This window comes from Poecilia mexicana, unplaced genomic scaffold (assembly GCF_051168715.1).
Source record: "Poecilia mexicana isolate PSO_F unplaced genomic scaffold, ASM5116871v1 scaffold_13, whole genome shotgun sequence".
Lineage (NCBI taxonomy): Eukaryota > Metazoa > Chordata > Actinopteri > Cyprinodontiformes > Poeciliidae > Poecilia > Poecilia mexicana.
Window position 1 is genome coordinate 7,288,020 of NW_028263382.1, and position 23,113 is coordinate 7,311,132.

Below are 23,113 nucleotides of genomic sequence, written 5' to 3' on the forward strand. Positions count from 1 at the left end.
TGTTGTAACAATATTGTCTGAGACAGATCTGTGAAAAAAATTTAGCTCCTCTGCCTTCTCCCAGTGCCAACTAGAAACAACCAATTAGAGGCGGGTCTTGGCGCTGTCAATCACAATCTTGTGTAGCGCTGCCCATCCCCCTTTTCTCTCAGCTACCACTGAGCATTCACAACAAGATCGGCAGATCTTGTTGTGAATGCTAAGGCTAGTTAGCATAGCCACCAATGGTGGCAGATAAATGGTTTTCCTGTAATGGCCAGATGGTAGCACATTTAGCATCGAGTACATGAAGTGATTCACAACGCTAAGGCCCACCTCCTGAATCTGATTGGTTGTTTTTGGTCAGAAGTGGTACATTTCTTCTGACAATAGTAGCTCAGGTAGAGGGGATTGATCTCATCACAGATTATCTGTTTCATAAACTGTCAACATGGTGACAGTTTGAACAAATATGTAAAAAAAAATAAAAAGTTACATGCTTTAATGTGCATGAATATATGTTGTGATCTTAAATTATTTTGTGGAAGAGACATTTCCTTTTAGGAGATGGAAAAGAAGACAAGATTTAAAGGGGACCTATTATACAAAATTTATATTTTGCACATTTTTCTACTTCCATTTGGGTCTCAACCACCTCTAAAAACAACGCAGGGTAAAAAAAAAAAAAAACTTGACCAACTTGATTCTGATGTGTGGATAATGAGGCATTTCAAAAACTTCCCAATTGCTTAGTTACAATCCTCAGGCACTGTGCCGTTACCTATCAACTCTAGCCAAGCTCAGTCCGGTTACCTTCCAACCCAAAACCAACCCAAAATATTTAAAGTGATATAGCCTTAAAACAACTTTTTCTAAAAGGAGTTCAAAATAGGCAGAATTGAGCAGAATAAAATGTTATTGTGAAGAATGATTTTGTGCAACAGAATTCAAACATGTTCAAGAAAGTATGAAAGGTCACTTTTAGCTTCTTGTGAAGTAATAGTGGTAGATATCAGAAAATAGAATAACATATTTTGTCACTCGACTTAGAAATGAAACTCTTATATTATAGATTTATCACATTTCTGCCAAAAAAAAATCTCAGAAATTTTCTAGAAAAACTTGGAAATTTCCACGTATTCAACTTCAGAAATTTGGAAATTTCCAAGGTTTTTTCTCAATTTCTGAGATCAATCTCAAAATTTCTCGTTTTCTAGCAAATTTTTTACTTTTCAAACATAGAAATCTCCAAGTTCTTTCTCAAAAGATGTTGAAATGAATCTCAAAATTTCATTTTCTTTTTTTGGTGGAAATGTACTCCTCTTTTTTTCTATTTACAATGGTGCCAATACGTCTCTGAGCTTGCCATTATTTTATCTCTAACTTTGTATTTACCAAATAATGGTTAACGGATTTGCACAAGCCTTTACTTTGAAAGAGTCAAACGGAAGTTGTATTTTGGTAAAATTACCCTTTTCCTGTTCTGGCCAATGCTAAGGCTGGGAAGGATGGAGGAGGAGCTGCGGCTGTTTCTGACTCGCTGGAACTTCATGAAGCTGGAAGTTTAAAGGAATAGAACCGAAACCAGAAACTTTGACATGTTTCTCTTCGGTTCGAGCTAATTTTACTAACAGTTTTTCTTCATATGGGCCACAACTTTCAGGTAACTTCTCTTCCTGTGCTTCCATAACTGGCCTTCATTTTAAATGAGTTTCCTTGTGGACGTGGACAGCTCTTCCCTTGCTTTCCTTTTTAAAAGTCATACTAAAAGGGTTAAAAATAGCTAATTTTAACGATATTATTAGTTATTTCCTTGCTTTTGTGTAATAAATTATATATTGTCCTGTGGTAAATGTATTAACTAACCTCATTAGGTTGCAGTTTAGGTGGTTTTATACTGAACTCCGACGGAAATGCCTTTTTTGTGAGGTGACGTAATCATTGAGGAATTACTGCAATCCAAATTACATAATTCGGAACAGTGGCGACTTAGCGGTTTTATAAATACTATTTTTATCAATACTGATATGCTGTTATTAGTATAAGACGAAGAAGTGTTACATTAGCTTGTCTTGTAAAGGGTAAAAAAATCATCTGGTGGAATGTTACGCAACTAAACTCCATTACCCAGAATGCCTTTCGACATCCAGCTTCCAACTGTAAAGCGACTGGCGTGAAACTCAAATCACGGGCGGGAGCTTGCTCTTAGTTTCACCCGACTCCGCGCTCCGGTACATTTAAACGTTTTTCACTTTTTCAAAAATCGCTATTTAAATTCCGTTCAATTTTTACTTTGGTTACATAAAAGCGAAGTTTTATCGGTCGTCCTTTTAGCGAAGTGAATAATTGCGACGAGTTTAAAAGTTAAACGGCAGCAACGAAACTCTCCGAGGGAGGAGTGAACCAACAGGTCGGTTTAACTGTCTTTTTAAACAGCTTTACAAGTTTACAGCCTGGGTTTCCGGGTGAGTTAAAGTGTTTTGCTTTGTTTAAAGAAAATGTTAGTTGTTTATTTAAATCATTTTATAAAGTGTCCCCTGTATAGCCGGGTAATTTTTTCCCTCCCACACGATGAATCAAACGTTACAGCACCAACCCCCATCTTGTGTCTCAAAAAAGCAGCTTTCAGAGGATCAAAAATGCCTCTAAAAACTCAAAAGAAACAAAACCAAACTTGACTAAATCTGAATGTATAATTTAAACGGTTTCTCATATCGATCCTGACTCTACCTTTTTAACTCTGAACTTTAAGTTTTACCTGTAATTAGATATAATCCTTGGGAAACTTTCACTGATTTTACACTTTTCAAATTAAATGGTCCCAAGCATTAAAGTGTTTTTGAATTAGTTTATATTTGTCCTGAAACTTGAAAAGCTTAAGAAAAACGAGTCACGAAGAATGTTGAGTCATAGTAAAGCAGAAGCCAACAGATGACTAATTTCTGTCCTCCATTAGATTGATGGCATTATTTAAAAATAAGGACATGTGATATTCCACACCAGTTGTTTTACTTCCTCCATTCTCAATTTATCTGTCCTGAGAGAAGATGTTTTTTATTTGTTATAATAGTGCTCAGTCTTAAAGTATAGAATTTGATTTGATCATTTTTCAAGTTTTCTAAGTGGAAAAACAAAATAAAATGAGAGGAAGCACAAATTTAGTATTCTTATTCTCTAAAATACAAATCAGAATTTATAAAAGATTTAAAGCCTTTCACTTCAATTTTATATCAAGACAATCTGATTTCTGATCTCAAATTGTAAATTCAGAATCATTTTTTGATCCCCTTTTCAGTTTCTGTTGGTAGATTAAGTTTTTCTGATACTAAAAACAACCAAAAACAAAACCAAACAACAACCTTACTTCAGAATTGGAAAGGCATTTTTAGCTCAAACATCCAAAATATCATAAAAACTGATGGAAAAATCTGAAAACATTTAGTCTACAAAACCAAGAAATGCTCAAATGGAAAAGTGGCAGGTTATAAATAAGGGAGTAATTATAATTTCCAAAATAAATAAATAAATAAATACATTTTTGTTTTCACAATTACAGATAAATGAATAGTTTTCTAAAAACCTGTAGTCAGTTGTGTCCTCAGTGCTGGTGTCCCACATGTTTTAGGTGTTTTCCAGGTTCAACACACCTGCCTGAAGTTAACAGTGTTTTAGGATCCAGTTTAACCATTTGAAACATGGCAGGGACCGGCGGGATTTGAACATCTCTGCTGTCATCAGTGGAAAAAACTCCAGTCCAGGTTTCACAGTCTTATTTAGACAGAAATACACACTTGCAGTTTTTGTCAAAGTGAGACCTCTTGTTTTACAAATCAGCTTTGTAGCTCCACTTGAAAGAAACTATAAAATTGTTTTGTTTTGTATTTTTCTGGCAGGTTTTATTTTGTGATCATGTTATTTATAGATGTAACTGATTATTTAAACATTTATCAGCTAATTTAGCAATCAGTTAGTCAAAACAAAAAAGGCAATTAGTTGTAATCAGAACAGTATTCATAAGCCAGAACAATGTGTATGGATATATATACATATATACCTGTATTTAAAATAAAAACACTTTTGTCTGTAAATGTGTTTTTTGCCAAAACTCCTCAAGTGTAAAGTTTTAACCAGTTGAGATTTACTAAAGCTGTTTTGTTGCATTTTAGGCAATATAACATTTTTCTTTTCTTTTTCTTGTTTCCAAAAGGAATTGAGTAATTTTTTTAAGTAGTTAATGAAAAATCTGTAGAATGTGAGTGGCATCAACTCACTCACTCACTCTGGTTGCCTAGCAACAACCTACCAGGGTAACAAGCAGGTTCAAGCCCTCCATCCCCCTCCCAACTGTGGTTACCTAGCAACGACCTGCTGAGTAACATGAGAATGTGTTCTTGCATTATTACCATTGTAGTACTTGAAAATGGTCTCAAAACAACAATATTATCGTTAATCACAAGAACTTCTGGGACGAATCATCATCCAGAAAAATAAGGCCTGAAGTTATGGCAGTAAATTTGTAAATGTGTCGGGCCTAGTCGGATCTCTCCAGGTTTTTTATTTATAGATCCATACTTGAACCGTTTCTGCTTTCCTCCACAGCGTGAAGATGATTCTGAAAGGTCAGAAACGGAAACTGGACCTGGAGGACGGGGAGGCGTCGGACCGGAGCAGCCCGACGTGGGAGAGCCAGCGGCAGTTCGTCTTCTCCGTGTCACTGAACAAGTACCAGCGCGGCCAGGAGCTGCCGGAGCCCAGCCTGCGCCGCTCGGTTCTGATCGCCAACACGCTGCGCCAGATCGCTCTGGAGAAACACGGTGAGTCGCCACCGGACTCTGCCTTAATGTCCGGAGAACCGGCGACTCCGCCCACAAACCGCGGCCAATCAGAGGACGAGGACTGGGGGTCGGCGGAGTCCGACTTCTCCCTTTCAGCCGCCATTTCCTCCATCCTCACTGCGCTGGACTCCACCATCGACGGCGGCCCGCAGGCATCTCCGCGGACACCTCTGCGGTCTGTGGAAAACCTGGAGAGCGCCGGCGACGCGGCGAAACCCGGCTACGTGAACGACGTCAGCATGGAGGATCTGTTCCAGGAAGTAGATGCGTCCCTGCTGGGGAGAGTCGGCTACCCGGCCGAAGAGGAGCTGATCTGCTACCTGCCGCCGTTCTCCTCCGCCTCCTCCAACTTCAGGTGCTTGCCTTCGTTCTCTTCCTTCAGTCCGCTCTCTTCCTCTTCCTCCTCTTCCTCACCTGACTCCGCCTCCTTCTCTGGCCCTAATCAAAGCAGGGAAGCGTTTGAGCTGGAGCACCTGATGGAGATCCTGGTGGAGTCTTGACGACTTTCTCTAAAATAAACAACAAAAAAACTTCCATCATAAGTTAGTGGTCTGAATTCAGAAGAAAAGAAATGCTTATTATTTTTTAACTTTCTACATGAACTCAAACAATAGTGCATTACGAGGTTTAGAAAGTCGTAGGAATGCAAATGAAATGTAAAAACGGGGCAGGAGGAACTTCGGCAGCTTTTGGTTTAAAAATAAACCGAGTCGCAGTAAAATCTGTTTGTAGCCTGAGCCGTTTCTTCACTGCTAAGCAGCGAGTCGGTGGATCATGAGCCAGTAAGCTGCAGCTGTCTGAAGCGTGAGCAGTACCGGGACCGGACCAGAAGATGGCGCCAGATGTCGGTTCTGATCATGTGGCTGAAACACTAACATTACGGCTCAGACCTGTGAAGAAGTTTTGCGTTTTGTTTTGGGAATATTTCAGCTGTTTTCCTGAACATGTCAGTTGCGTTACGTTCAGTTTCTGTAAGAGTTCAACTTGAAGTTGTTTTCTGTCTTTTTAAACTCGTTTGTAATTCAAAGAGCCATCACAGCACTGTTATTTATCACGCTGCAAAGTTTCAGCCATATTGGCTCTAAGAATCCCAGCGGTGCCGACATGTTTTATATGGTTTACTTTACATTTTTGCACTTTGTCAGTAATATGCATTTGCCTCAACCATGTTAGTGTTTTTAACACGCAGTGATGAAACAAAAAACCCTCTTTTTGTTCTTAAATGTTATTGTTAGACATTTAATACTTATTTCATATTTAATTGTTGAGCATTTAACCCAGATATGGTTTGAAGAAACACGGAAACGTCTGAAGTTTTAGCTGTTCTGCAGACTATAAACCGTTTTTGTTGCAAACAAAATGTTTTATTTAAAGTTGTATCATATGGACAAATCACTGATGTATTAATGTACCACCTTATGTACTTTTATTTTCATGTACTTTCAATATTTTGTTGCTTTTTTTAATTTATGTACTTTTATTTTATAGTCATTTAGTTTTAGAAATACAGATTTTCTTAAAATATCTGGGTGCAAATTGTGATTTTTTTTTAACATTTAGCAGAAGCAACTTTTCCAGGTATCTCATACAATTTTAAATTAAATTCTCAAACTACATTTGACACGTTACATGATTGCCAGAGTATTTTAAATAGATTTTATTGTAAGTGACCTCAGTAGTGCATGATTCTTTGACTAGACCAGTGCATCTAGCCGGGTTACAAAGGATAAAAAAATAAAATGTTATTTTCACTTTGTTTAAATTTCCCATCATGTAACTTTTTGGATCATTTGCCATGTTTGATATTTAAAGTGTCTTGAAAAAACATTTTTAAAAATGTTCTATCAAAACCAACCTAAATTTATTGTGAATCACCAATACAAAGTGTAAAATTTGTATAATCCACCTCATTTCCTTTTGCCAGTTCTCTTTAAATTTCTATCTAAGATAGTTAGATGTTGGAGTAGGGGATACAATCCTTGAACACTGATGGATGGAAGAGGTGGTTTGAACTTTCTCCACTGCATCCAACTGAGGTTTGGGGTCAAAATTCAGGTATTTGAACTTTTGAGATGCTAGCCAGCTGCTACCAGTTAAAACAATACCTTGTTGCCATGGTTATGCATCATAGCTGTCCTAAAGTGGAAAAGCAAAGGCTTAAAACCTGCTAGCACCACTTCCAAAACTAGAGGTAATTATCCAAGCAGCAACGATTCAAACAAAGTCTAGAAAAAAAAACCTGAAAGTTGCTCCAATTTGCTGCAACTATAAGCAGCAAAATTCCAGAAGGACTAATTTGCATTTATAAAACTGATTCCAGCTCCATTTTTAAATCCCATCTGAATGGCGAGTGGTTACCCTAGGTTGGGTTTATCACATTAGGTCTCCATTTAGCCCTAATTTGCCAGACATCCTGGTATTTTCCCTTTTTCTTAAGTTTCCAATCATGTGCTTCAGTTTCCATGGTACAAAATTGATAAGTTCCTCTAGTAAAGGTTCAAAAGCTGAACAATTCAGGCTCAGGGGCTCAGTGACTTGCTGTGGAAAAGTTGTGGGTTGGATTCCTGCGATGCAGCCGGTGAGGAATCTGCATGAAACATGTTTGTGCAGAACAGCAGAGCGTTTCCTCACCAGTGACACGATAGAAGAACCAGGGTGGGGCGAGCTTCACCTCCCGTTTAATAAAACAATCTTTGTTCTCCGACGGTCATGAGATGATGATGGCATGGAAGTTAGTGGTTCTTGTGTTCGACCCAGTTTCACGGTTCAGTTATGTCATTCTGCAAAGCCACAAGGCTTTTAGTCAAAGACCCTTTTCAATCCAAAGAGCCATTTTTATCCTCAGTGCAGCAAATATATGCAACTTTTGTTTAAAGAGCCGATGGGGTCCAGGATCTTTTTCCTTCAACCTCTTGCATCTGGGACCTCAATCCTTTGGTCGCATGGTTCCGGGATCTCGGGTCTCATCCGTCAGTCGCTTCAATCCAAGGCCTCGTTCTTTAGGTTTCTTCAGTCCCGGGTTTTGTTCCATCGGTCGCTTTGGTCCAACCTCTAGTTTTTTTGGTTGCTTGGTTCAAAAGTCTTTTGGTCGCTTTGGTCCAGGACCTGTTAGTCGTTTGGATCCAACCTTTCACACAGAAGTCTTATTGTGTTTGCATTTTAATAACGGTATGAATGGTCAAGCAAAAGGAGAATCAAGACCCGCTGTTTTAACATAACCTGTTATAATCCTCTGCATCATGCAGAAACACGTCCTGGAGAACTGTTCGACCGCGGCGATAAAACATGAGAAGGATCCAAATTTCAAGTTAATTCATAAAATATTTAACAGACTGGAAGACAGGAGCAGAGTTAAGGAAAAACCTTTATTTAAATATGACTAAGACGCTACCTAAATTGTTACAACACAGTCATTATTTCAGCCCTACAACTATAACATCTGCATTAATTAAAGTGCATTTCAAGTATTTCTCCAAACAGCCATGGATGAGTTCAGCCTCTTCATTCCCTGTATTGAAACCATTTGCTCCAGTTTTGAATGAATCCCTCAAACATGACGAATTACATGCCAGCCTTTTACTGATGCAAACAGCGCCCCCTTCTGTTTTCTACCACTATGTACTGGGGCCATCATAAACAAAAGAGAACGAAAAACAAGTTGATTTCTGGCAAAAATGACCCAAATTTTGAGATTGATATCAAATCTTCTTAATTTTATAATTTGTCACAGGAAATGTTGAGATCTCAAACTGTAGATTTTTTTCTTGAACATTTGAGTCTCAGTCAAATTTGAACATTTCTGAGCTTAAGTTGAACATTTGTTAGAATAACTCAAATTTTGAGAAACATTTCAGCTTTAGAAACTCACATTTCCATGTTTCTAAAAAAATAGTTTCAAAATGAGTTTTCTTGCAAATTTTTGATGTCAAGCTCAAATGTCCAAGTTTTTTCTAACAGAATTCGAAGATTAATCTGAAAATGTAAATTTTTTGGCAGTAATTCTTTCATCCCGGCTCCCATCTACAGTGGCCCCAATATGCCGTCGTAGTTTTCTTCTAAGCAACCGACTGATTTCACTGAAGATCTGAAGCAGCCGTCACGTTTTAAGCAATTTGACATTAATTTAATAATAATCCAAAAGTCAAATGGACGACTGTTAGTTTCAGTGAGCAGATCCGGATGCATTTCCTGCTAAAATAAAATAAAAAAAGATGTTACTCATTAGTTCTGCATTAGAAATCCAAACGTGACAAACAAACATGTACAAATGGACCAAAGTGAATTAGTTAAAAAGCTGCAGACCGACCCAAGTCTTGTGCCCGTTTAGAGACTGTAAACCAGTGTAGAAGATGCATAAACAGCTTCCTGTGCTTTTTAGCAAGTTTTTTTAAAGAGTTTCTGTTCCAACTTTAACCCTTTCTACCCGCCAACAGGCTGAACCTTAAAGCTCATCTCAATTCCTCTGGAATGAAATTAAAACAAGAGTTCAGATTCAGCCCAGCGGCTCTCCAGAGGTAAATCCTTTCCCCGCCGCCGGCTCAGCCTTTGTTGATGGAGTTGTACGACGGTTGGGATCCCGGATCCAGAGGTTTGGTGGCGGGCCTGTCTTTTGGGCGAGGCGGAGTCGGGTCGTTGCCGACGATCAGCTCCGTGTCGTCGTCCATCAGAGACGCCTCGCAGCGCGGCAGCTGGAAGAACGTGGTAAGGCCGTGGACGTCGGCCATCTTGTGGAAGGTCCGCAGTAGGAGGTACATCATCATGAGACCAATGAACAGGTAGACTGGAAAAGCCAAAACAGAAAAAGTCTCATGTTGGGAAAACCTGAGAAAATCTGATATTACTGGCCAAAATATTTTGCTTAAAGGGGCAGTGTTGTTTTTATAGCAAAATAAGTTATAAAAATAATGTACATCAAATATGACTTGAGGAATTTAGCTTTCTAATTTGACACCTTTAAATTGGACCTCTGTTTCTTTAAGAAGCTCCTACTCTTTCTGAAACTCCACCTACAGGAAGTCATCCCAACATGGCTCCTATATTAACCCTTCAACAGAGTTTAACTGAGCAGTAGCTCCTGTAACGAGCTCAGCAGTTCCACTAGGTGTTTGCTAATTGCTGCTGGCTAGTCTGAAGGAGCCGAGTGGGGGCGTTGTGGTGGAGGGTTGCTCTGGGAGGCAGAAGACTGGAAACTGCAGCTCAGAGGAGGAGTTTTGTCTTCGAAGGCGGGGCTAGGGCCAACCAGGCATTTTGCACAGCTGAATGGTTGCCATGGAGATTAAAAGATTGCAAACACCTTAGCCTAACGCTAGCAGGAGAAATTGCTCCTGGTCTTTTACCAACGACAAAGGAGAAATCCTACCACCACTAAAATCTGACACCACTCCATTTTTATTTACATTCCACGATAAGGAAGCTCAGTCATTGAGTCTTCAGAGGTTTTCAACATGGCAGGATTACAATTTAATGGCCTGCTGCCATTAAATTACTCAGAAACTGAAGAATCAACCTACTTTGTTTTAAACGATTCCAGAATTTAGGAAAATATACAGCAGCTGATAAGTTTCAGGACTTTGACTGTTCAAACTCCACAACTCATCCTAAAATATTTACTCAGCAGCAAAACTCAAACAGCAGTTCAGGAGTTTTGAAATTCCTCCCAGATTGAAGCAAAAGTGTTGCAGAAATTCAGAATCTGCCAGAAATCAGGTCGTTTTGCAGCTCAAACGATGCGAATGTGGAACAAACAGCAGGTAATTATATTTTAGCTTCAGTGGCTGAAGGAAACCGTCACGGTCTGCAGGTCACATCCTGCACTTTAATCCTGTTCACAGTTAATCTGGCTTCACTTATTCTGACATTACGTAATCCCGCCTGTCTGCAGAACCAACATGGCTGCTGCGTGTGAAGCGCTCGGCTTCCTGCCAAAACATGACGGAGAAAAATGTTCACCCCGAGCAGCTGATGCAGGAAAACACAAAAAGGTTCACAAGAAGTTTGGAGAGTTCGAGGAGAAAGGATTCAAACATTCATGGATTCATTTCCTGGAGAAACACTCAGGCTTCCTGCAGAGCAAGTCTGGTTCTGCAACCTGCAGTTGAGAAAATTGATGCTTTTATCGTACGACTTTTCCCCTCATATTACATCTAAACTGAATTTTAATTCTTATGTTGGAACTTTTTTTCCACGACTCTCTGGAAACGTCACCAGTTCCTGTAATGTCGCCGTTCTTCTTCTACAACTTTTCCAGTTCTGATCATTTAAATTTTCTTATTCTCGTACCTTTTAACTTTGGCATCCAACTTTATTGTATTTTCAACGTTGTGACTTTGTTGCTCTAGCATTGTGACTTATTGTTTTATGACTTGATTCTTCTACGACTGTTTTTCTCACAATGATTTTAGTAATAATTTTTTTCCTGGCCCAAATATTCTGTCGTATGAAAACCCATCAACGCCTAAACAGGAAACCCGTCTTTAGTCACACGATTAGTTTTCTTTGGCATCATAAAAGAAAAACTGATTCCTAAAGTTTTTCAGCTGTTCTTTAGAGTTAAAAAATAAGTTTAATTTAAGAAAGGCACATAAAACTGCACCAAGTTAACATTTTTCCTAAAACTGAGGAATAAAATCCAAACTGCTTGATTTTAAACAGTTTCTATGAAAACACAAAATGTTTACAAAGAGAAATGAAGTAATAGTGGCAGGGAGAGCAACCGTCAGGTTAAAGAGGAAGTGGCCGTCTGCGCCTGATGTGCTGCTGAGGAAAAGGAGAAGCAGAGAAGTGCCACTTCTCACCTCTGAGGTAAGAGCCACGGCCATCTGCAGCAGTCGGCTTCACACCGACGCACAAAGCAATAAACGGCTGCTAAACATAGCCTTCAGTCATTAGACGACATCCAGGACTCGCTCTGGGGATTTTCCACCAAACTGGTGATAAACTGGAGCTTTGGGATAAAAAACCGGGCCGGGCCTCAGGAAGGAGCAACAAAACCCTGAATAAACTCAAACTTCACGTCTTCAGATGAAGTTTACATGAGCAGAGGTTAGCAGAACGCTAACGACAACAAGAGCATTTATGATCATTTTCACAATAAAATCCAATTCAAGTTTAGAAAACAAACTAACCCGTCAGGGTTGATGTTTATTATTTTCTCCATCGTTTGTTCAATGACAGCGTCGGCAAATCTGGTGATATATTTACAGTGAGCTGTTTAACAAGCACCACCTTATCCCGGGAGGGTTACTATGGAAACCATTTCAAGTTTTAATCCAGTTGCACCACTAGTATTTTCATATTTTTCCCTGGGTTTTAAGCCGTCCGTCTTGTTTGCATCAGTTGAACCGGAGCTCAGTAAACATGATGATCCTCCTTCAGGATGAGGCGCCGCCTCCTAACCAAACAGTCTGAAACACAACCGTCATCCTACACTGCAGAAACAAAACCCCACCAACTAATATCGGTTTAGTTTATATCTTAGTACACTTGAAGACAAAAGTAATTTACAAGTAACTTTTAAGCAAGAAATAAAAGTTTGTTTGTAGTCAATAAATCCTCAATGTAAAAAGAAAAAGTTTCAGTTAAACTAGTAGATTATTTCACTTCCAACAAGACATTTTTCCCATGAAATAATCTGACAGTGGGACTAAACTGGGTTGCTAGGCAACGGCCTAATCATAAAAAATGATTTATGTTGCTGAAAAGTTACTCAGTTTAACTGAAGTGTACTAAGGTATCTGCACTAGAAACTAGACCAAAATACTTTGTAAGATTCTGTTCCTGCATAAAAGCAAACATGAGATGATTTTATTAGTAAAGCTCTGAACTGCTGATGGTCAGTTGAACTCACCCATGACGGCCACCTGGTACAGCGCCCTGTAAGGCTGGCCGGGCCGCGCCGCCGGGACGAAGTCCCCCAGCCCGATGGTGCACAGCGATATGAAGCAGAAGTAGACGCTGTCCAGGAACGTCCAGGACGCCTCCAGCGCGCTGAACACGGCGGCCGGCGCCAGGAAGCAGCACAGCACCACCGCCAGCAGCAGCAGCAGGAAGTGGACGACGGTGGCCGGCCGCGGCTTGAGGCCGGAGCGCTGCAGGAGGCCGACCGGGGCGAGGACCAGAGGCTGCATGATCCTCTGGACGCAGGCGGTCAGCACCAGCATGGTGAAGGGAACGCCGATTAGCGCGTAGGCGATGGAGAACGCTTTCCCAGCGTCAGACAGCGGCGTGGGGTGGCCATAACCTGCAAGGACACCACAGCTGCTGGGTGCATCTACTGGAGTAACTTTTTAATACTCCTACTTATAGGAGTATTTTTACAACATTGTACTTTCACTAATTTTATAACTAAGTATCATTACTCTTGAGTAAATTTCTGGATTCTCCACTTCAGAAGTTTTCTGGTGGCCTAAAGTTACTAAATGTCCAAAAACAGTTTTTTGCACCAAAACTGGATGATTCAGGTCACAAAATCTCACTAGATGATTAAAACGAGGTAATTAGATGGTACCTGTGGTGGCTACGCTAAATAGCTAATGCACTAATTTTTCATTTAGCTTTTTAACTAATTTTGAAAACTTTTAGCTAATCTACTTTCACCTAAAAGTCAGATAAATGTAACTAGTTAGTACCAGAGTCAGGTAGTAACTAGTTACATTTACATGAGTAATTACTTTTTTTATATAATGTACTTTTAGGAGTATTTTAATACGCTGCACTTTGAGTAATTACATTATGAGCCATTTCTGTTCCTACTTGAGGAAAGTTTCTGGATTTTCTACTAACTGAATGAAAAAAAAACATGTTTTAACCAAAAATGAACCAAAAGACTGCAGCCACCGAGAAGCAAGAAATACCCAATTGTATCATATAAACAATGAGATATTTGTATTGTCTATAAGTTGGATATGAACGAGGTGAGCGCTAGCTCTAAGCTAGCAACTGCCTACCAAGATGGCCGTCGGTGATAAAGCTCCCAGAAGTTTGACGTCACGTGATAATTATGCATTTCAGTAAGGATTAGAGCTCAGACCTCCAGCTGTTCTGCAGGTCAGAGGTCGTTTCCTTACGCTTAACATGTGAACGACAGTAAAACTGCAGAGTCGGTTTCAGCTGCACATTTCTCACTTTAGTGCAAACTGGTTGCACATTTCTCCTGCAGCTGGTTCATCTGCAGCTCCACATCCAGAGTCCAGGCAACCAGCAGAAACATGAGAACCGCAACGGAAAACAAAATCACGCGCCGCTGTCTGATCACTGCGGGTGGCCAAGACTCTGCTGTTGTTCTCGTCTTCATTTAAAACGCATAAGAAAACGTAGAAACCAACCAGGCAAACAAAGATCATCTCTGTTCTGCTTCATGCATGAATTTGCATTTCCTCAGTGAGCATGTGAGCATTTTACAGCAGCATGTCTGTGACGGCGACTATCTCAGCAGCAGTTGACCAAGATAACGCTGCGTTTTGCAACAAAGAGCCAAACGTACAGCGACTTCTTTCAAAACATAAGAAGCTGAAACAGAGATTTTAGTCAGTAATGAGACATTTCAGCTTCCATCCAGCAGATGATCCAACATTTCACAAGAACCAAACTTGTAGACGTTACCAAGGTCTTGCTTTTGTAAGAAAAATGTTAGCTGCTGGAAAGTTTAGCAAAAAAATCCAATAAAAAAAAGAAGAAATGTCAGCGACTGAAAGAATAAGTATAAGAATTCAAAAAAAGTTAAGCTAAAAATTTAAAAATAAGTTAGCCAGTGAAAAATTTTATTACATAAATGTTAAACAGAAACTAAAAATGCAAGGAATAAAGAAAATGTACGAGTTGCTAATCAGTTTTTTAAATAATGTCAAACTGATCTCTTATCCAGTTTCGCTAAACGTCTTTTTATCAGTTATGAAGCAAATTGGAAAGAAAACTTAAACTGCTGCTGTGACAGTTACTTGGCAGGTTGTTGCTAGGCAACTGAAGGTGTGAGGGGGGAGGGACTTCAGCAGGTTGTTGCTAGGCAACTGAAGGTGTGTGGGGGGGACTTCAGCAGGTTGCTGCTAGGCAACTGAAGGTGTGAGGGGGGGGAAACTTCAGCAGGTTGCTGCTAGGCAACTGAAGGTGTGAGGGGGGAGGGACTTCAGCAGGTTGTTGCTAGGCAACTGAAGGTGTGAGGGGGGGGAAACTTCAGCAGGTTGCTGCTAGGCAACTGAAGGTGTGAGGGGGGAGGGACTTCAGCAGGTTGTTGCTAGGCAACTGAAGGTGTGAGGGGGGGGAAACTTCAGCAGGTTGCTGCTAGGCAACTGAAGGTGTGAGGGGGGAGGGACTTGAGCAGGTTGTTGCTAGGCAACTGAAGGTGTGAGGGGGGAGGGACTTCAGCAGGTTGTTGCTAGGCAACTGAAGGTGTGTGGGGGGGACTTCAGCAGGTTGCTGCTAGGCAACTGAAGGTGTGAGGGGGGAGGGACTTCAGCACGTTGCTGCTAGGCAACTGAAGGTGTGAGGGGGGAGGGACTTCAGCAGGTTGCTGCTAGGCAACAGAAGGTGTGAGGGGGGAGGGACTTCAGCAGGTTGCTGCTAGGCAACAGAAGGTGTGAGGGGGAGGGACTTCAGCAGGTTGTTGCTAGGCAACTGAAGGTGTGAGGGGGGGGAAACTTCAGCAGGTTGCTGCTAGGCAACTGAAGGTGTGAGGGGGGGGACTCCAGACCATTACCCAGCAGGTTGTTGCTAGGCAACCAGAGTGAGTCTCAATTCAGCCACGTGGCTCAGCTGGAGTTTGAGGTTCTGTGACCTTCGGATCAGGATACAAATGTTCAAAACAACTTTTGTGTGTTTATTGAACCAGACAGAGATATTACAGCCACTTAACGTTGCATGGTAGGTAGAATTAATGTCTTTTTCCCCGTAGATTAACACTGAAATATGGTGAATCACTGAATGTGTCCCCTCCAGTTAGACTTCCCATCAGGTTATTTTCAGAAACATTATGAAACTTTCGTTTGGAGGGTTTGTAGTTTTTGCAGCTGAAATTGTTTGCTCTCCTTCCTGGCAGTACAGAAGCAAACATGTCAAACTATTCTGCAGCCCATCTTATCAGCAGCTGCCTCAACTTCCTGTCAAAACAGGAAGTGCATTGAAAGCCAGGCCCATAAGTCCTGAAGCACAAATGATCTCAGCGGTTTCCTTTTACTCCTTAAACTCTTAAAACTACATGGGGTTATATTTAACACCATGAACATGTAGCCCAGTGATAAACTGAGGTTATGGTAGTTACTATTTAGCACCCACCATTTTAGTTTCTGTCTCATAGAGTGGTTTAAGGTGCTACAAACATAAAGAGCCTGAATTCAATTTCAGTTCATAGTTTCAGTTATTAACTGAAAGTATAAACCAAAAATCACCCCCTCCACCCCCCACCCACAAAAAAGTAAAACATTTACTGGAAATTAACCAGAAAAAAAACAAAAAAAAAACAGACATTGCTTTTTTATTTTGGTTCAACCTGATCATTTTTGAAAAACAAACTAGTGGTAAAACCACAGATGATAAATTTGGGTTCATAAGATGTCATGTTGGGGCCGGTGTAGATAAAGACAATTTTAACCATCCCAGAAATTTTCTAGAAATAAGGAAATTTCTGAACTCCAATTGTCAAAAATTAATAACTGAGATTTTGATTAATATCAGTATTTTTCTAGGGAAATTTTTGAAATTTCAGAGTTTCAAAAGTGAAGAATGTTCAACTTCAGAGTGCAAAACTTTGCAAATATTCTGGTAATGTGGAAAAAACAATTTCCCCAACTGTGTTGTTTCTATTAAATAAGAAACAAAAAAAATCACATGAATAAGTTTGTTGACATGAAAAGTCATTAAAAAAACCATCATCCTCCAACTGCTTCCTGTCTTTGTTGTTTCTGCCAGTAGTAACATCCTGTTCATCATCATGCTTCTCCTGATGTGAATAAAGTTTCCATCACAGTTTTCCAAAATAAAACATTTTTCAATTTGCTCAATTTTCTGGTCAACAGAAACGCAGCTTCACTAAAGTTCTCCAGAGCTGCACTGAGATGTGATGCGACTTCAACAATTTAATGAGACCTTGATGATTAAAACTTAATGTGAAAGAGGCACCAAGTGTCTCCATGATTGTCGTTTTTGCAAAGCAGATTGGAGTAGGATATTTTTGCACATTGAAGCAGAAATAATTATCAAATTTTTTTTAATCAAAAAATTACTTTCAATGTGAACCGTTAACCCAAAATTGAAACGACAGTGAAAGACTGCCATCCCTAGTAAATATAGTATTGGTAAATATCAGCATCAGTCCAAATTTTATATCAGTGAATCCCTAAAAATCACCAAAACGGATCTGAATTCAATTTAAAACCAGATGCTTGTAAAAATCTATTTCAGAGTAGAATATTTGTTTGTCTCAGTGGGAAACTGAAAGCAGCACAGACTCTAAAAAACAATAAATATAAAGTTTCACCAAGTATATTAATCCTCCTACCAACAGTTTAATCCAGGAAAGACCTCTTAAATTAGATATTTTCTTTCTAAATTGGAGCTAAATTGCCCCAATTAAGACAAACTTGATGAAATACTGGAATTAAACACTAAAAAAAACCTGGGCACTCAGCCAGTAATGCCTTAAGTTGGTGCCAAGTTGACATATTCAGGTTAAACAGTTATGAGAGATTAGAAAAAACAAAAACTTTGGTCTCTGTTGCACCAAATAGCTCTGTTGAGGTTTTTGGTTTCGGTGTTCATAAGTCAAGGCTGAAAAACTTTACAGAAAGTTGAGCAGCAGCTTTTCGTTATATGTCCAGGACATGTGGCAAAAAAAGAGATAAAGCTACACTAAAAAATAAAACAGATGATCCAACTTTAAAATTTTATGTTTATCCAAGTAAACATGTTAAGTTTATACAAGCTGTCATGTTAAACTTCATTTAACAGATTTTAACAAATTAACTCATTGTTTTACGTTGCAGCTCCATTTTCTTTTCAGTGAACACAGTTTGATACTTTTAGGCATCTTAATTCAGGTCACTTTATTGTATTCAAGTTAAAATAAAGTTTGTTTGGCCTGCGTCATGCGTAAAACCCGCAAAGTTTGGCGGACTCACCTACAGTGGTGACCAGAGTGTTTGCGAAGAACATGGAGGACGCCAGGTCCCAGTTGGACCGGCTGGAGGAGTTCCTGAGGACGGACACGCCGTGCTTGTTGGCGGCCAGGACTCTGCTGAGGAACAGCTCCAGGGTCGCGGCGCTGACGCAGCTCTGGTTCAGAAAGGCTTCCTTCAGCCGCTGCGTGTCGCGGCGCAGCTCGTCCTCCGCCGGCCGCTCGATGCTGGAGAAAACCAGCGCCCCGAACAGCAGGTAGATGATGTAGAAGAGCACGAAGCCGCTGAGCAGCAGCCACGACTTACTGGCGGAGTGCATGGCGGCGCGTCGGCGGACCCACCCGGACTGCTTCCCCTCTGCGCCGCGCGCAGACTGAAACCTTCAGGGGGCCGGCCTGATTGGTCCAACACCTCCCACCGGCGGACAGGGGGCGGGGCCAACATGGCGGCCGCACAGGTGCGTCCTGATGGCGACTACCGACAGTCAGAAAAGTGAAAAAATTAAACTGCTAATTATGACAGCGTATTAGGGTCATTGCAGATAGAAAAATAAAAAGAGGAGGACATTTCTGCCAAAAAAGTAAGACATTTTGAGATTTCTAAGTTTGTTGAAAATTTGCCAGAAAATAAACTTGCATTTTTTTAGAATAATCTTAGAAATTTTCTAGAAAAAAACATGAACATTCTTAAGTTCGAAAAGTTTAAGAAAATGCTAGAAAAAGCTTAGAATTTTTTTTGAATTATCTCAGAAATTTTATAGAAAAAACAGGGAAATTTGTTGGGTTGAAAAGTTGAAATTTTGATAGAAAAAAAATGTCAGAAATTTTGTGATTCATTTCCAAAATTTTTCTACAATATACTCTGCCAGGCGGCCCAGGTGGAAATGGAGGGCAGACCAGATGGGTCCCATATGGGTTTGTCCGTGGGTTCCACGGTGGCCCCACATGGGTTTCCCCATGTAGGGCCACAGCCCACATGGGCCCTAAATGGGCCCTACATGGTGGGGCCCATTTAACTGCTTCAAAAGTTGAATATTTTAAAAAATATGTATGTATGTATGTATGTATGCAAAGGAGGTCTGACATATGGGTCCCATACGGGTTTGTCTGCGGGTTGCACGGTGGCCCCACATGGGTTTCCCCATGTAGGGCCACAGCCCACATGGGCCCACATGGGCCCTAAATGGGCCCTAAATGGGCAAACCCATGTGGGCCCACCACCATGTAGGGCCCATTTAGGGCCCATGTGGGCTGTGGCCCTACATGGGGAAACCCATGTGGGGCCACCGTGCAACCCGCAGACAAACCCGTATGGGACCCATATGTCAGACCTCCTTTGCATACATACATACATACATATTTTTTTAAAATATTCAACTTTTGAAGCAGGACAAATATTTTTCTGCAAATGTTCTGAGTGTTTTGTAGCAAATTTGCAACAAATTAATCATAAAATCTGATATTTTTCTTTCAAATATTCAACTTTTCAATCTCAGACTTTTACATGTTCTTATTGTAAATCTCTGAGGTTAATCTCAAAATTTCAGAGTTTTATTTGGGAGAATTTCATTCCACTTTTTCTGGCTACTGTGGCATATTGATGTTTTTGAGAATTTGGACAGTTTTGGAACAAAATATCAAAGTTTGTATGGAGCTAAATTGGGGCTACAGAGTTTGTTCACAGGAAAGAAAAACTGAAATTGAAAAAGAATCAATTTATTTTCAGTTTAACTTTTCAGTTTCAAATATGTTATTTTCAGTTTCAAAAATATGTTTTAATTTAAAATTATTTTTTACAGTTTATTTTGAACCAACTTTATGGCCCCAATTTAGCTCTATAGATTGGTTCACTATTTTCCTCCATCTGTTTTGAAAGTTTTGATGTGACCTTTCACTTTCAAAATGTTTTTTTTTTGTTTTTTCAGTTTAAAAATAATCTTTCAGTTCCTTTTTTTCTATTCAACAAACTTTATGGCCCTGATTTATCTCCATAGAGAAACGAAACACTGTCACCACGCTCTGTTAATTTCTCCTGCTAGAAATCTCTGCTATTGGCCTGTAAGAGTTTAAAAAGTGACTCATGGAGTAAATAGTGAGGTCAGACCAGCCTGTTGGGGCTTCATTGATCAGAGATGCTGCTGACAAACACTGGAGATACATAAATACGTTTGAGTAGTGTCAGACAGTCTAAGAGCAGCAGATTTTTTTCGGATTTGAAACTGAAGCAAATGAAAAAACCTCAAAATGACCCAGTTAAAAATGTCAAAATGTATTTCTGTTTATTTGCCTCCAGGGTTCAGAAAATCAGGCCAACGTTGCAGTTTGTTTACGAGATAAAGCTTTAATCTTGTGACCTGGGATTTTCCAGCTATTTTTAAAGGCAAAAATATACTTTTTGTCACATTTCATTCAAAATTCCTGCTCTAATGCATTAAAAATGCATTTTTTGATGCATTTGTGATATGTAATTGGACAGTTTTAATACTTACATCACACAGATGGCGATGATAAAACACACTTATAGTTTGAGAGAAAACAAACAAACTACACTTAAAGAATATAGTTCACTTTAAAGACATAAAGCAGGTAATATTATTTGCTTTTAGCTTTTAAGTGGTGATTTCTTTTAGTAAACTGAAACATCATTTTATTTTATGGGCTTTATGAGACCTAGCCTGCTTAAATATTCTTTTAATTTAATTCGACACAAAAACAATTTAATTTAGAGGTTGTTAAAAACCCTTAATATCCTTTATCTTCCGCGTAGCTTTCACCTTTCACCCTTTGAAAGCATAGCCCCACCTCCAAATTCTTGGCAAATTCCCCAAAAGTGGGCGGAGCCTGGAGACGCAGAGGGGCGTGGCCAAGCCTGGCGATGAACGCAGGGAGTAATCGGGGCTTTAGTTAGGACAAAAGAAGGGCTGTTGCAAACTTAGTGACAAATCTAGCAATTTTTTAATATTTATTTTTTACGTATTATTGGAGATTTTTATGGTGACATGTGAAACAAGGTTATTATAGTGAAATAAAACTAAAAATCTTAAATTGAGAAACAAATATAGTTAACTGAAATAACCTCCTGGAACTATCATGCATTTATAAAACTAAGACACACTGAAATTATAGTTATAATTTCCTTCCTGGTTGTGTTTATTAATCTGTTTATTAGCCTTTCAAACTGAGGTTAGTCCACAAAATGGCGGCAGCAAAAGTTGGTTCTTCAACAATAATTGAATAAAATTTTTGAAAATTCATCACACAATTCATTTACAAGTAATTACAATCCTATGACATTTTTTAATTCTGCACCTAAAAATGAACAAAAGTATAAAAAAATTAAAACTATTATAATAAAAACTAAATATTTAACTAATGGTACCTAATAAACAAGCAAACACTCTTACAAACTAGCAGAAACTAACTGAATTAGACAAGCAAAAAGTCAAAATGAAATAAAACCAAACTGTCACAAAAAACAAACAACTATTATAATCTTGATGTGGAAGGAATATGAGCTGCATGTCAATTACAAATGTCTAAAAAGCACAATTTAGCAATTATGTGTTTCCAGTAAATAAGAAACACAAATAACACAAGTGATTAAGTTTGTTCACACAATAAGTCATTAAAAAGTTTGCCATGCCTTTGTCCACCTACCACTTCCTGTCGTCTTCTTTGTGGTTTCCAGCAGTAGAAGCATCCAGTTTCTTGATCGTGTTTCCTTTGTAGTTTTGTGAAACAAACCAATTTCAATACGGCCAAAATAAAACACTTCATCTGAGCGGCAAAACTATTTTGTTCCAAAGTGGCTTTCTTTTGATTAAACAAATTTATTTTCAAAACGTCAAATTCCACAATTATGTGATCAGTGGAAACGCAGCGACTGAGATCCATGTCACTCTTCAAAATGTGGAGGACAAAATAAGATCCAATTAATAAAAACATGTTTTATCATCACAAGTCAAGGTAGGACTACAAAACATCTGATCTTTTAAAGTTGTCCATATCTGCAGCCAGAAAAATATGTTTAAAGTTCAAAACAACAGGAAGTGCGTCAAAAAAGATCCACGTTTATCTAATCACCAGAGACTGAGGAGGATCGAAAGGGAGGTTAAGAAATACCAGACGCAAAATCTGTTGGACCATCTCAAAGTTTACTGATCTGATTTAACTGCTGAGGCTGGAAATGACGAAGATTGAACTTTTCTCACTGAAACAATCCAGGTTGTTCTGGTTTAAAGCAAAAGAAAAATGGCTGTCTGATGCTGTGGGAATATCGTTGTAGCATAAATGATTTTAAAACCCAGGATGTTTTATGCAAAAATCTCTCAAACTTTGTGCCAGAAACTGAAAATGGATCCAAAATGAGTATAAATGAATTTATTTAATCAGAAGTTGCACCTAAATACTGAGAACAAGATCTAGTCTGACCTAATATCTTGCAACTTTTTAGTCAGATGAGCCAAAATCATCAACTCAAAATGAGTTTTTTCAAACTTGCTCAACAACAAACTATTTTAGCAAAACAAATAATCAGATTGTTTTGCAGAAACTTGATTATAGATCCAAAACCTCAAATGGTTTTTCCACATTTTCCTTGTTAAATAAAAGCCAACAAGTTTGCTTATTACTCTGGGACAGAGTAATAAGACACTCTGTATTAGACACTTCCTGTATTTAGCCAAGCTTCAACAAAGCAAATAAAAGCAGATTTTGGTGCACTAAGGTGTACTTTACAAAATAAAACACTTCAATGAGTAGTACCATGACAACAGACAAAAAGCAGAAAGTTTGGAAAAAATTATCACTTTGTGTTGAATCTAACATTTTTGTAATTAGATTTCAAATTAAAAGTCACCATTTTGCCCTGATTTATTTTATTCATTCTTGAATTGCGGTCAGATGGGCCGCACAAATTCAGTCCATGGGCTATAACTGGCCCCCGAACCGCAGTTTGAACACCAGAGTGACCCATTAATTAAGTGAATACAAACAGCAGACACGCAGCATCCTTTTTTATTACATCAGTTACCGAGGCGACAGCTCCGCCATCCCGACTGGAACAGATCAGAAAATATTCGTATTTTTCAGGATTTTAGAGGCTGTACAAATGGCACACACAAGCGTGATTGTTTCAGAGTTTCATCACAAATGATTGAGCCTTTAAATGACAGAATACAACAAATTATCTGCATGT

At 39.2% G+C, this 23,113-nt stretch overlaps 2 protein-coding genes across 4 annotated transcripts; one reads left to right on the top strand and one right to left on the bottom strand.

Annotated features, from left to right (window-relative positions):
- The first annotated feature begins 1,447 nt into the window (after positions 1 to 1,447).
- Positions 1,448 to 6,338, top strand: sertad3 (SERTA domain containing 3). 3 transcript variants are annotated; one of them, XM_088011625.1, is made up of 3 exons: positions 1,448 to 1,642; positions 4,579 to 5,169; positions 5,266 to 6,338. In XM_088011625.1, exons 2-3 carry the CDS (start codon positions 4,586 to 4,588, stop codon positions 5,312 to 5,314), a joined length of 633 nt encoding a protein of 210 aa, XP_087867751.1. In that variant the 5' UTR covers positions 1,448 to 1,642; positions 4,579 to 4,585; the 3' UTR covers positions 5,315 to 6,338. The 3 variants fall into 3 exon arrangements, with proteins under 3 accessions (XP_087867751.1, XP_014848676.2, XP_014848673.2); XM_014993190.2 differs by having other exon boundaries at positions 1,450 to 1,642; positions 4,579 to 6,338; XM_014993187.2 differs by lacking the exon at positions 1,448 to 1,642 and adding an exon at positions 2,064 to 2,389 and having other exon boundaries at positions 4,579 to 6,338.
- A 1,822-nt stretch (positions 6,339 to 8,160) lies between these two features.
- kcnk6 (potassium channel, subfamily K, member 6) lies at positions 8,161 to 18,282 on the bottom strand. Its single transcript, XM_014993186.2, has 3 exons — positions 17,921 to 18,282; positions 12,661 to 13,053; positions 8,161 to 9,594 (listed from the first exon to the last, which is right to left on the bottom strand). Exons 1-3 carry the CDS (start codon positions 18,234 to 18,236, stop codon positions 9,353 to 9,355), a joined length of 951 nt encoding a protein of 316 aa, XP_014848672.2. The 5' UTR covers positions 18,237 to 18,282; the 3' UTR covers positions 8,161 to 9,352.
- Positions 18,283 to 23,113: the final 4,831 nt, after the last annotated feature.

Coding starts and splice junctions, on each gene's coding strand:
- sertad3 (XM_014993190.2), top strand. CDS start 4,586: ATGATTCTGAAAGGTCAGAAACGGAAACTGGACCTGGAGGACGGGGAG.
- kcnk6 (XM_014993186.2), bottom strand. CDS start 18,236: ATGCACTCCGCCAGTAAGTCGTGGCTGCTGCTCAGCGGCTTCGTGCTC. Junction 13,054..17,920: donor CACTCTGGTCACCACTGTAG/GTGAGTCCGCCA, acceptor GTGTCCTTGCAG/GTTATGGCCACCCCACGCCG. Junction 9,595..12,660: donor GTACCAGGTGGCCGTCATGG/GTGAGTTCAACT, acceptor TGGCTTTTCCAG/TCTACCTGTTCATTGGTCTC.